Raw genomic sequence first — 14,075 nt, 5'->3', positions numbered from 1 at the left:
GAGTATTAAATTGACAAAGCAAATCAATGTGTATTAGTAACAATGTCGTTCGTTTCATATTGTCAGAAGAAATACCGCACTATGGTGTAATTCATTTTATATTGTCGAAGGAATATGGTAGTTTAATGACATGACAATCAATCTCTTTTATATTGTTATCCATTTGATATGTGGTAGTTCCATTTGTCGAAAGAAATTGGCAGGTGAAAGTCGGTTTTGATTTCATAGATCAATACACAAAACAATCTAAGTGTACGATGTAATTTTGTTTAATACGGAGTATAAAATAAATAATGTAATTTTTTTTGATAAACCTTGTTCGATACAAGAATTAGGATCCATAATTGAAAATCTTAAGGTTGAATTTAATTAGGTTTTAGGAGAAAGAAGAAAGATAAAATCAGAGTTTTTTTTTGTTAGAGGGAAGGATAGTGTTTGGAAACATTATGAAAAAACATGTATGTGAAAGAGTAAAAGCCGTATGTGAAAGAGTAATACCGTTTTTAAAATATCCCTCTCACACTAATTGATCCAAATATAAATTTAGAATTGAATCTCTCTTCATTAATAGCGTGTTTGATAGAAATCCATTTAGATGTTTACAATTAAGATGCATGCGTCACCGAATTTAAAACTGCACGTATCATTCATCCATATTAAACAACACAAAGAGTAGCTTTTTTTTAGTTGTGAAAGCGTGTGTTGAGATGAATTATGGCACCATGCGCCGTTTATATATTGGAGATTTGCAGATAATTTTACGGAAGGTTTAGTTCTTCTTTTAGCCATTCTAGCATTGCCATACTTCTTTAATTATCGTTCTACCTCTAAATAAAAGTTGTTATTCTATCTTAGAATAATTATAATTACTACTTTATTAATGTAGAAAATAAGTATATAATTTAAACAGCTTACTTAAATATTATTTGTATTTTTTTGTTTATAGTTTAGGTAGTTCTAGAAGTCCTCCCTAATGTTTTTTAAGTTTGGATTAATGCCTAGGTCTTGGAGTGAGCCTTGTTTGGAGTGGATTGAAGATGATATTACAATCTCTTCCTCCTCACCTTAGGAACGAAATTTTATTTTATTTTATATATCTACCATTCTTTTCTTTCATATATTGATAATGTATATACATGTTGAAAATATTATTGCCAATTGTAAGAAACTATTGATTATTTATAAATAAATAATATCGACTGGGAAGCCGGTAGAGTTTATTAGCAAGATGACTAAAATCAATAATGATTAATAGCAAGTGAGCTACACTATATAATAAAAATGTGTACTCCACGGAATACCAATACCAATTTTATTGTTTAAAAATATAGAATCGATGAACTTAAATTTATAATGTATACAAATATGCTGAGAGAATAAAATTCTAATGGTTAGAAAATTACAGAACAAAATTTAACCAATATGAACAACCTTGTTAAAATTAATTTACGCCTCCCTAAAGCTTGTTAATCTAAACCTCGCAACGCGGTCAATATATAATACTATAATACTATAATAGTAGAATATGCTCATTGAGATGAAGCATCAATATTTGAACAAAGTTTAACGATTTAAGCAAAAATAAATGAAAAATAAACTCAATAATATGTCATTATTATTCAAAAAAGCAATAGGTAAGAGAGACACTGATCCGAATTAATTCCTAGGGGGCATTAGATATAGATAATCATGGAGTACAATAAAATACCAGTTTCGCCGAGTCCAATTTCATGCACCTGAAAATACGAAGGAAAACAATTAGTGATAATTAATATATAAGAAATTATACAAAAGCAATAGAAAAAATAAACACACATAATAACAATAAGCATAAAATACTAAAATAGAATGGGGAAGGAAAGCCGTATTTGTTGTTGCTTTTTATATGCATGTTAAAGAGTGTTTGTTACAAATGTAACTCTATCATCTTAATTAGATAGAGTTTGTTTTTTAAATAATATCTGATAAATAAATATAAAATTTTGGGGGATAATTTACATATTAATATATTTCAAAAAATTAATTAAATTTGAATAGAATTTTACACAACTAATTTGGATTGAATTTTAAATAGTATATTTTTAGTTTTACTTTTTAATTATATTTAATTATTTTTTATATTTAGGTGTTTTAGAAAACTTGGAGACTATCATGTGCTCTGAAAAAACCCTCTTTTATATATATACATTGATTTTAGAAATATTTATAACGCGAAATGTCATATAATAAACATATAAAAGTGTTAAAATTGTATATTTTATAAACATACAATTACTCTTTGTGAAAAAAAAAGATCCTATTTTTTGACAAATATAAAATATTGTCAAAAATCTAACTTCTTCGATTTTAGCTTCTTAGTGAAATTCGTGTAGTAACAAAGATAATTTTATTTTAAAACTTTTTTGAATATTTAAAGATTTAAAAAAGATTTGAGCTGTTAATTATAACCAAACCCGTAATTATCTTTTACAAAAACGTTAGGAAAATGCCGATTTTTATTTTTAAAAAAAATAGTTCAGGAAAAAGTAACATGTCATATTAGGAAAAAAAAAGTAAGGAATGACATTTACTTGGCATTTGGCTTTTACAATGGTAGTGGAAGGAGACAAATTTCTATGATGACAATATTAGAAATAAACAACTTCAACGATGACATGAACAGTTTTAACTCTGACTTTCTATAACTTATCAAATGTGTATGATTGGATTACCAATAACATTCACATAAGATTAAAAAAAATTGAGCTATCATTTAATAGTAAACTTTAATTTTAATTAATTACATTTTGGTGACCTAAAATATTTAATTTTCAACTTTAATCTTAATTAATTACATTTTCAGTAAAATAAAGTGCAAATTTCGATATTAAACTACATACAAAATAGAATAATCAACATAATATTGAAAAAAAAATGCTTGATTTGTTATGTTCAATTTTTTTTAGTATTCTGTATAAAATACTAAGAATGTTATGTATACGTCACTTAAGTGGAAAATAGTCAAAACCTCAAGGCACTAAAGTGGAATTAGGCTAAACCTCTTGGCACCAATGTTGAAAAAAATCTTTTTTGTTAATGGTTAACCATGAGGTATCCCATATGGATTTACTTGAATATAAGATACTCCTTAGTGTAATAAATTAGGTTAAACTAATTGCATATATATTGGTTAAGAAGTGAAACGATTGTACATATATATTTAGTCATTTGAAGCCATTTTCTTGAAATTGAAACTCTTTTATGAGAATTTGTTCATTTTGTTATTATAAATAAAGAGTAGAATGTAGGATGATGAGACTTGATTTGCTAATAGATAACATTTCAAATAAACAAAAATGAGTTATAATTCTAATAAAATTAATCTAAAACTAATCGAGTTTAAGAGATGTATCCTAATATCCTACTCCCTCCAATCCACACAAAACTCCTCATTTGATTTTTGAAGGTCAAACTTTGAAAAGTTTGACCGTTAATTCACTCAAAAATTAGATGTCGTATTATATTTCGCTTGAAATTCATAGGGAAGAATCAGTATTAATGGTAGATAGTCAAAACAAATTTATTGTTTAGAGATTTAAAAAAAAATACTCCAAACAAGCTACATATATAATTGAGATACATGTTGTTTTGCGTACCACCATTCAACATTTACAATATCGTATGCTTACAAAATGGAAACGATGTTATAAGTTAATCTAATTTGTGAATCTTATAAAAGACAGTCTCAGTTATCACGTATTCATTTTAAGGCATTAAATCATATTTTTGGGAATGACGTTTCAAATTAAGTAAAATCGGTGGTGCGTACAACAACAAAAATAGGTAACTATATAATACAATTGTGTTTTCGGATGTTATACAACTGATATACTTAATACCAAAAATAGTAGCTTTTATGTTAAAGGACTGATGATCCATTAATAATCAACAAAATCAACCCAAAAGTTTTGTGTGTTCCGAATTTCAACATAGTTGGACTTTTTTTATCAACTTAATTAACTTCTACTATCAAACCATAACAATGTAAACCAATGTTTGCAATCTATTGTTCAACAAATTCTTAGAACATTCAATATGCATATTGTTAAAGACGATCCTAATGGAAATCTCATGCATTCTATGTAATTGAATCACGTATGTTTTTGTATTGTTGTTTAGAGACTACTAATAATCATTGGAATGTGTAGATATTTATCATAAATGTCTCCATATACATTCAAGCGATCAAGACATATAAAACAATTTACCGATCTATGTTACTATTTTTGTTTCATTAATTTACTCTATCTTTATAAGAATGAGGAGATCATAAGGAGGAGGAACGATACTGAGAAGAACAGAAGTAGAATTTGGCGGTTTGGACAACTTAAAACTTTTGTGTAACAACAGAGCAACTGATAGTATTATTCATATCTGACTATCAGTTCAAGACTCACGCATTAGCCTAAATTTCGAATAAGTGTAAGTTTGAAAGAGTCTTAATAATTTAGACCATTAATTACTCAAGCCCTCAAGTTCTTAATGGTGTACATGTGTTATGATCATTAATTAGTTGAATTAAAGAAACGCACATTATATTTTTAATCAACATAATCTTTCTTATGCATCATGGAATATTTCTTTTTCTATTTATTCAACCACATATCTTTGTGTTTTGCTGTTTGTTTACATATTAAGTAGAATTCTATTTAGTCATATTTCTATACTTTTTTTTGGGTAAATTGTAAGTAATATTATAACCAAGCAACCAACTATTACAACTTACACCGTTTTACTTCATCTCTTGATAGGAAATACAACAAAGTAATCTAATTGAACCACTCTCTATATCTTATCCTATCCCTTCCTCTACATTTCATCTGCAATCTATACAAAATATCATTTTTAATCGATAATACTAGCAATTCTGGCCTAGAGCATCCTCATGTTTATATCTATTCTTTGCTTCCCATATTTTGTATATCAGTGCCTGTATACAAGCTCCCACCATTTTCTTCCTCATCTGACCTCTCATTCTCTTCTTCAACCACCATTCAACAAACTCATTTTTTGGTTCCTGTATATCCCCAACATTCTGTTTAACAGATACAAGCTTTTAAGGACAAATAGTCTTACTGTAAATAATCAAAGACTACTTCGGTTAAAAACAGATGGTGAATGCGATTAGAACGGTAACTCTATTATTAATCAATCACCCAACAATTTTAATGTTGTTATAAACTAATAACTTATGTTGTCACAGATGATAGATAAAGGGAGTATATATAATTATGATACATGTTTTACGTAACCCCATTTAATTTTACTTAGTTGTTAAAGGTTAAAATAATTTGAAAAGTTCAAAAAGGTTTATTTCAGTTATATAGGGTTCATTTTGGTAATTTGCACCATGTTTATGGACATAAGGTTTGTATTTAATTCAAAACCGATGGTACTTGTATTAACTACGTACTATAACTATGTCACTTGATGTTTATACAAATGATATGATTACTACTAATTAAATGACAAAACATTCATGCTAAAAGTAATAATAATTTATAGGTCATCAACTACACCAAACCATGAACTTTTGTTTCATCAAATGATTTAACATAGTTGGACTTTTTTTTTTTTTTTTTATCAATTTAGGCATATATTTTAAAAATTATACTAATAGGAGCCCCGTGCATCGCATGGGCTTTCCAACTAGTTAAATAATACAAGAGAACAATTCTAGTCTCCTTCTTCATATAGCTTTCTTTCTCCAATGAACCAACCCTACAAAAAAATCCATTGAGTGATTAATAACAAACAAAATGGTGGAATTTGATTTATGTAATATTAATCTTATCGTTATTAATTTAAGTTTTCCTTTAAATAATGAAAAAAAGAGGACATTTGATTCATAAAGATGTAAGTTTATTTACCTTTAAATAACACAACTCCACAAATCTTGATAGCCCCTAAATAAGAGCAAAACAACATACTCCGTATATGTGAAGGCTAAATGTGTGATAAGTACTTCATAACCAATGGAACTTAAAAATAATTAAATAAATTATTAATTTAAAACATTAATACATTTATCTTGATACAATGATATGAAAGATTATTGACACATACAATTCTCTCGGTGATGAAGGAAAAAAAATATTGACTTGAATTTTGGCTCACAAATATTGCCCTCCAAATATTTATAGCCAGTTAAGGATGCGTTTTATGACTTTTGGATGTCTTTTTTTTTTTAATTATTATCAAATTTAATATATTCATAAATATGTAGAAATTTTTTATGACTTTTAAGCATCTTTTTTATTTATTAGCAAATTTATTATAGAAATAAATATAGAGTAGGGAGAAATGAAATGTAAAACGTTTGCTTTAATTTTTTTTACTATTTCTTTTTTTTTTTTTTTTTACAAAATCCACTTTGCATGAGAGTTGTTTAGGGAGTTATCTTACGAAACTAAAAGATGGTACATACTTTGCCTTGCCTTTTATTTATAGATTATATTTATAGATTTATATACTATATATCTAATATAAAGAAATTTAGCAAGTTTATAGCAGTAAGACTTAAGAGGGAATTGCACACATAAACAGTTTAAAATTAGAGTACATGATGTAAATTTTTATTTGTCGTTTAACCTATTCTATTTTTAAAAATTAAAATGCAAAATTTAAAAAATATTAATTGCAAACACAAAAAATAAATTAATACAAACTCTTTATTTTCCTCTCATAAATTTGGTTATTAATCTACTTATTTATTTAACCTTTAATTTCTTTTATTTAATAGGATGATTTTTTGGTTTTCTCTCACCATCATTATAATTTGTAGTTATCATAATTTTTTTACCTCCCTTTTAATTCACAAAATCGTTCCTCTTCCCTCGAATTTTTTTTTGAAATTAATCGATAATTAATAACAAAAAGTATTATGTGATATTGATTTGTTGCTTAAAATACTCTAACAATAAACGTCGAAATTTAAAATTTAGTATGAATTTTGATTTTTAATTATTTTTTAATTTATCTAGAAATTAGAAAGACCGAAATTTAATGTTTGTTATGGTAATTTATTTTTTATATAAATATTTTTTTAATTTAGGTATCATTTTAAATGGATCATTATACGAACATGAATTACCCTCTTAATTAAACATGTCATACTAATTGGTGACGTGGAATTTTGGTAATGCGATGTGGCATTGTCTACGTGGCTTTTAAAGTTTAGCCTTTTAATAATATTTATAGATAGATATAGAATCGAAAGTAAACTGACTGAAATTTAATTAAAAAAAATAAAGAAAAAAGGAAAAAAAATGGAGAAGTGTCAAAATGAGGACATACTGTGATGAAAATAGCTAGGACACTTGTTGTGGTCATGTCTCTTTTCTTGTGATCTTCAAACCATTTCTTCTTCCTTTTTATTTATTTGATTTGCTAAATATTCCTTCTTTTTTGGATCAAACTATGTCACTCTAATCCATTTCTTCCTAATCTCTCAGGTAATTCAATTGTTCTCCATCATCTACTTACCTTTCTTCTTGTTTTTGTTTCCTTTCTTCAATTTATTACGCTTTCCGTCTCAGTCATTTGTTTATCTTTTATATTCGAGCGTTATTTTAATTAAAGATAAACAAATAATTGGGACGGAGGAAGTATTAATTAGCTAGGATTTATTGTTGTTCCTGCTTTTTCTCATTTATTTCGATTAGTAATTAGGCAGTATTTGATTTGAATTCATCCATTATTCGCCGCCGCGGTTCCATGTACTCCCTCTGTCTCTTAATAAGGTTTACACGCCGCCGCCGGCACAATAACTAAGGAGGCCGAGAATTGTGCCGAGGAAAAATGCAACGGCCTGGAAGGAAAGTGTAAACCTTATTGCGAGACAGACGGAGTATATGCTTTATCTTTGATTAAAATACTCCTCACAAGGGGTAAAAGGTAAACAAATGTTTGGGACGGAGGAAATATCAGAGTTTGAAATTGTCAAAATGAAACCAATACCTTGAGAATTCACTTTGTAACACTTTCTGAGCTTCTCGTCAACCCAATGTCTCAAGGGCTCTTGAAAAAGTCTAGGAAAGGGGAGTCGGATGTACGCGGCCTGACTTGTGTTTTGATATAGATAAGTTGTTTCTAGATGATCTGTAGTGAAAATGTCATTGTAAACTGCATCAGAGGACTACTACTACATTATTAAAGGAAATGTAACCAGTTTAGTAACTCGGTTTGTTTCACTCTATTAGGATAATAGAATCAAAGAATGACGAGTCTTTGGTTCTTTCGGAAATTTAAAAAATAGTGATGCAAATTGCAAAATAGGGAGTTTGGAACTTGAGATTGTCGTATTATGTTGATTGACGATTGAAGCGATTGGGTATGTTGGGTAGCCTTGAATGTTTGAATGGTTTGGGTGGGTTTATATTCATGGTTTGGGATTGATCGTTTTAACTTTTAGAATCAACTTCTTTATGTTTGATGTGAAATATGCTGATAAGCTCGGGATTCATTCACTGAGGGAAGTGTTAATGGTAAAAAAGAAGTGCTTGAGCTTTTAAGTAGACAAACAGGCAGAATGATACATAAGTTCAGGAAGGTGGAAGTTGTTGGGCTTTTGGAGCTAATAGCAAGTTTGAATTAGAGCACCATTTAAAGGAATCAACAATTTTTGCTTGTAAGAGTGTTTGATCCCCAGACCGTGACTGGATTTAGACTGAAAGAGTCTTAATAAGAGTAACACTGAAATGGCTTTCAAAGAGTAATTCTTGTGAAAGAATGCAGGAACCAATGTGTGATCTGCCACTTCTTCTTTAAGGCGGTTGTTCATGTCCACTTTGTGACTATTAAAAAAGTTTGTTAGAAAAAGTATTACTTTTTTTTTGGACGTGACTATAGAATGAATGACGAGTGCAAACATTGGAAAGTTAGTCATTTCACCTGTGGTTCATTATCCGTTCCCATATTAGCATTATGCTTCTGTTCAGCTCTTATGTTGGCAGCGTGTTAATTATCGTTTACTTAGTTCGGGGATATACTACAAATAGAGCTAATTTTGGTTGTCTAAAAAAGTCGAAATATTTTATATACTGTTTTTTGAGTGGAGGATTGTATTCTGCTATTAATAAGGGTGCATTTGGTCCATCCAGTATCAATTTCTCTTCCATGTTTTCCACCAAAGGAGGTGTGTGATGACTGATGAGTAAGCTTCAACCTGTAATACTGGATTTCTGGTGATTCCCCTGCTGTTCTTGGACTCTTTATTTTTCTCTTCTTTTTTAGTCATCTCCTTTTAGAGTTCTAGTCAATTACTGATAATTTTTCTGCATGCTGTTTGTTCTAGCACACATAAGAAAATTACAGGGCAATGAATGACTTGGATCTTGTGATGAAAAGGGAAAAAGAAGATTGTGAAGATTATTGAATTTGGAAAGTTGAAAATAACATATGATTAAAATATGTAGGAATTATGAGTTAGTTAGGGATGTAGGGATTATGGAATTTAACTTCTACAGGAAATGTCTCAGTAAATTTCCATTTCTGGTGGAGCCAAATACTCTTTTTCTTTGATTCTGGATTTTGATGGGATAAAGCAAAATGATTCATTAAATTGGTTGCGCCTCTTTTTATTGTGAAATTACAGTCATTTAATGCGGTCCATGACACAATTTTCCATTTGGTCATTTAGGAACAGCCTCTCTGTATTAGCATCACATCATTCACATGGGTAAAGTTGCTTATATTCGACCTCCTTACCCCATAATTTGCCAAGTGTTAATTATTTGCTTATTTTTGACTTTGGACTGATGTCAGATCTCTGGATTATTTAGTCTCTAGTATGTATTGATATAAAATTACTCCTTCCTGTACTTTCTGTTTCAAGAATGTTCTGCATATTACGTATCACAATCGTGCTAGGTTATTTTAACAGTGATAAGTCTGAAAAAAACTTGAATTCTGACCATGAAAGTGTCTTTAAAATGGGGCGCTTTGAGTTTTAACTGTCTCAGCTCGTGCATATATGGTATCTTATTAAGTGACTTGTTCTTTCAGACCCATTCCGAGGATTGATGGATGACTCGGTTATCATACTTACTAATGGAAGGTCAACAGGACTTTTGTTGTCCAAACAGAAAATAAGATAGGGCCAGATTTAGCTGCATTGAATAACCAGTTATCATCATGTGGACCTGTGCTTCAGGAGGCGCCATTGCAGGCTGTGCTAAGTTGAAGAAAGACCTATTAAATCCAAACTCGGAGTACTCAGATGATGATGCATCCTATGATACCAACAGAGAGGAAAGACTGGAGTGTCCCATATGCTGGGAGTCCTTCAATCTCGTCGAGAATGTGCCCTATGCATTATGGTGTGGTCACACCCTCTGCAAGAATTGTGTCCTGGGACTACCTTGGGCTACTCTGAAACTTCCCACTTTACCCCTCCAGCTGCCGTTTTTTATCTCTTGCCCATGGTGCAATCTACTGTCACCTAGGATGCTTTATAAAGGCGTCTTAAGATTCCCCCGAAAAAATTACTTCATTCTCTGGATGGTTGAGAGTATGAATGGTGAGAGAACAAGGTCTTACACATCTGGTAATGGGGATTTTCGGCAAGCAAGTTGTATAAATGGAAACTGTGGAGCAACTAGCCAATCTCACATTAGACATCATAGGGAAGTTACTTGGACACACGAAAGACCACAAGCCAACCACAACCTGAGCCTTGTACAACGCTACTTCAATAGAGAGAGATTAAACCTCTCACTTAAAAAGTCACTGGCTTTTGTCGTTCAATTGACTGCAAAATTCCCTCTTGTGGTGATATTCCTTCTTGTCACTTTATATGCAATACCAGCAAGTGCAGCCATCTTGGCCTTGTACATTCTCATCACTGTTCTATTTGCCTTCCCGTCTTTGCTCGTGCTGTATTTCGCCTACCCAAGCTTGGATTGGTTGATTCGAGAAATTGTTACTTAAAACACAGAGGGCTCTCTTTCTTCTGTGTTGCCGGGCCTTTCAATAGAAGGTATAATTTGCCGACTAAACCCTTTTATCAAAGTTTACGGCTTTTAGCCACATATTGGTAATTGGTAATGTACTAGCATCCTTGGTCTTTATCAATTGTGATAGAGTAGTAGTTTAAGCAAGTCATTTTGTTTGTTTCTTTTGATGGCCTGTGAATACACTGTCGAATGACATAATTAATTCTAGAAATTAGTACAAGCAGTGTTGACAGAATGTCATTTGGGGTAAAGGTTAGAAGGCTGTTGTATCGAATTAGTTGGTATTCTGTAAAATTATCAACCTTTGTTAATTTCAGCACAATGGCTTTGTTTTGGGATTGAAATCGTGTCTCTCAAGTTTATATACGTATGCTTTCATTGAATTGAACGTTCATTATTTGTCATGCTTCGTGGACACATCGTATCTGAATCTCTTATATGAGCCTGATGTTGCCTTCATTATGGACAATGGTATTCTGGCTTCCCCAACTGTCGATAGGGGTTGCCTTAGCTTTTGAGGTGCTGGTCAGGCATTTCGAGTAACAGTCATTCTGTGGATTCCGTTTATTTCAGATCGGGTGACTGTAATTTGGTCATTTAAGGTCGCTTATGGTCATGACTATGTAGGTTTGTTGTATCTGAATCTAGTCATTTCGGGCGTTTCCGGATTTCAGAGTAGTACGATTTGGCTCTACTTTGTGTTTTCTGGGAACAGGTTGGGTTAATCTTGTATTCTTGTTGGATGGAATGTGGGTACCCAAAAAAAATATTTGTTGGCTAGTCATACAAACTGAAAACGGCAGTTGACAAATGTTTACAAGCGATATATAAACATTAGGTACTCTTGTCTAGAGTCTAGACCTGACAAACGGGTTAACAAGATTACGTCAGTTTGGGTCGGGTCACTTTGGATTTGCACGAATTTGGTTCAAATTGATTCGGGTCGGATCATTTCGTGTAAGCTATTTCAAGATATTTAAGGGTAATGAACTCTGTGTAATAGCAAACATTCAAGTCTTGTCATTTCGAGTTACAGGTCAAGTCGGGTCATTCGGGTTAGTTGTGCCATGGCAAAAGAAAAAACAATGTTATGTACCGCAATCAAAGAAAAAAAACTCTTAATAAAACGAGTTGTTAGTTAAGGAGCTGTTCACATGAATTATGTAGTAAAACTATTTGATTTATCGACGTACTTCATTTTATTGATAGATTAAAAACAATCAACTTAATTCTCTTCATCTTTTTACGATTAATTTACGTAAAACCGCCTTATATATGAAGTATACGTGTAATACCAAAAAAACGCTGGCATGGAAATTTTAGATTTTTTACTTCCAAGTCCAACTAGGACAAATATTACCGTTGGCTAACAAAACGCGCCAAACAACATAATTACAGAATTACAGCTCATCTCATCAAATTATACCAACACAAAGTACTTGGGCAGCAAGCTAGTTTTCTTTCCTAAATTCACCCTTTTTACCTCCAACTATATATAACTATCACTCCTGTTTTCACCCCCATTTACTATTCACATCAAACCCTAGTCTTCTTCTACAGTTCTAATCTTACTTCATCAACAACAACTCTCAAATCACTTTCTTGTTTACGTTTATTTTCGAAAATTTTCAAAACCCAATTTAGAAATCATCAAGAAAAACAATGGGTAGTGTTCAAAATCTCAACTTTCCACAGTGGGTGAACGATATGATCAATGCGGAATTCGTCACAGGAAAAGGTAAAGATCCGAATTACAGAGGTTATTTTTGTGTGGATTGTGGTGGTAAAAGCTTGAGAAAGATTGATGTTGAAACCCAACATAAAGATCATAATGTGTTACAAGCCTTGACTTGTTCTAGAGAATATGGTTATAATCTTTATGATGTTTTAAAGATTCCTGATTTATTGGATGTTGTTAATGGTGTTTGTCCTTATAAGGTGAATACCGGCTTTGTTTACTTTCCGAAGTCTAGGAAGAAGAATGACAAGAAAAGTAAGGCTGTGGTTTGTGCTGTTTGTGGGGCCGATTTGTCGAAAACTGCCTTGCCTGAACGCGATCGGTTCTGTTCTATTCTGTGTAAACTCAACTCGGGTTTTGGGTCATATCACTCTCGAATGTTGCAGGAGAATGAGATTTGTCTTTCTGAGAAACGTGAGTTGGAGAAGCCTCACAAGGCGCTTAAGTTGAAAATCAAGCTTGGGGTTGGAATCAGTGGGGCATGTGGTGTTGAAAAGGGGAAGAAGAGGAGTTTCGGCGATGTAGCGAAGGGCGAAAATCAACAAGAGCATAAAAGGCAGAAGATTGAAGATGGGAACATAAGTGTTAGCTTGAGTTTTAGGAAGAAGAGCAGAAAAGGAATACCCTGCAGGGCACCTTTGTTCTGATTATCAGCAATTTTGACAGTAATGAAGATAATTTGTTAGATAATTAGGCCTTAAGTCGGGTTTTGATGGATCGCTGCAATTGTATAGATTCTGGCTGATTTAACTTAGCATGTTCTGATTTTGGTGGAATTCTTTTAATTTGTGTAATTAGTATTGTGAATTTGAGTTTCACTGGTAATTAAGGCTTAATTTTTATATAGTATGTAACTTACCTGATTCAGCATAGTTGAATTTCGGTATGATTTAATAGAAATTGTCCAGTTGTTTATTTCATTACATTGCAAGTTTTGTGCTTATTGTTGTGTTCTTGTGTCTAGTAAAATTATCTGTTTTTTCGACTTGTTTAGTAATACCGAAACAAGAATCCCCACACGCTCTTGTAATCTATCAGGTTCGCCTACCTGTTCCATTAAAATTGTGATGGAGACTCCGAGGCGTTCCTAATGATTTTTACTTCATAATAACTTGAAAAGAAAAACGTGCCCATAGTCAGAGCTGATCCTATAATGATATCGAGCCTCTGCCCATGTCTCATACACTAGGCACCTCGGAATTCTCATCACAATACCCGATGAGTGACACCAAATATCGATGCTTGAGCTGAGAAAGCATCTGAATCTCAGCTTGAAACTCGTTGATCCCTTGCTCTGACTGAGGACTACCTCTCTTTATATCAACAATAGTCCCGTCATCTAA

At 31.6% G+C, this 14,075-nt stretch overlaps 1 protein-coding gene across 2 annotated transcripts; it reads left to right on the top strand.

Annotated features, from left to right (window-relative positions):
* Positions 1 to 7,347: 7,347 nt before the first annotated feature.
* LOC141601192 (uncharacterized) lies at positions 7,348 to 11,338 on the top strand. 2 transcript variants are annotated; one of them, XM_074421457.1, is made up of 3 exons: positions 7,384 to 7,493; positions 9,141 to 9,224; positions 10,045 to 11,338. In XM_074421457.1, exon 3 carries the CDS (start codon positions 10,174 to 10,176, stop codon positions 10,966 to 10,968), a length of 795 nt encoding a protein of 264 aa, XP_074277558.1. In that variant the 5' UTR covers positions 7,384 to 7,493; positions 9,141 to 9,224; positions 10,045 to 10,173; the 3' UTR covers positions 10,969 to 11,338. The 2 variants fall into 2 exon arrangements, 1 of the variants encoding a protein (XP_074277558.1); XR_012524346.1 differs by lacking the exon at positions 9,141 to 9,224 and having other exon boundaries at positions 7,348 to 7,493.
* The last annotated feature ends 2,737 nt before the right edge of the window (positions 11,339 to 14,075 follow it).

The sequence above is a fragment of the Silene latifolia genome, chromosome 1 (genome assembly GCF_048544455.1).
Source record: "Silene latifolia isolate original U9 population chromosome 1, ASM4854445v1, whole genome shotgun sequence".
NCBI classification, from domain to species: domain Eukaryota; kingdom Viridiplantae; phylum Streptophyta; class Magnoliopsida; order Caryophyllales; family Caryophyllaceae; genus Silene; species Silene latifolia.
The sequence above is the reverse complement of the archived record's forward strand: the minus strand, read 5'-3'. Positions and strand labels throughout refer to the sequence as shown.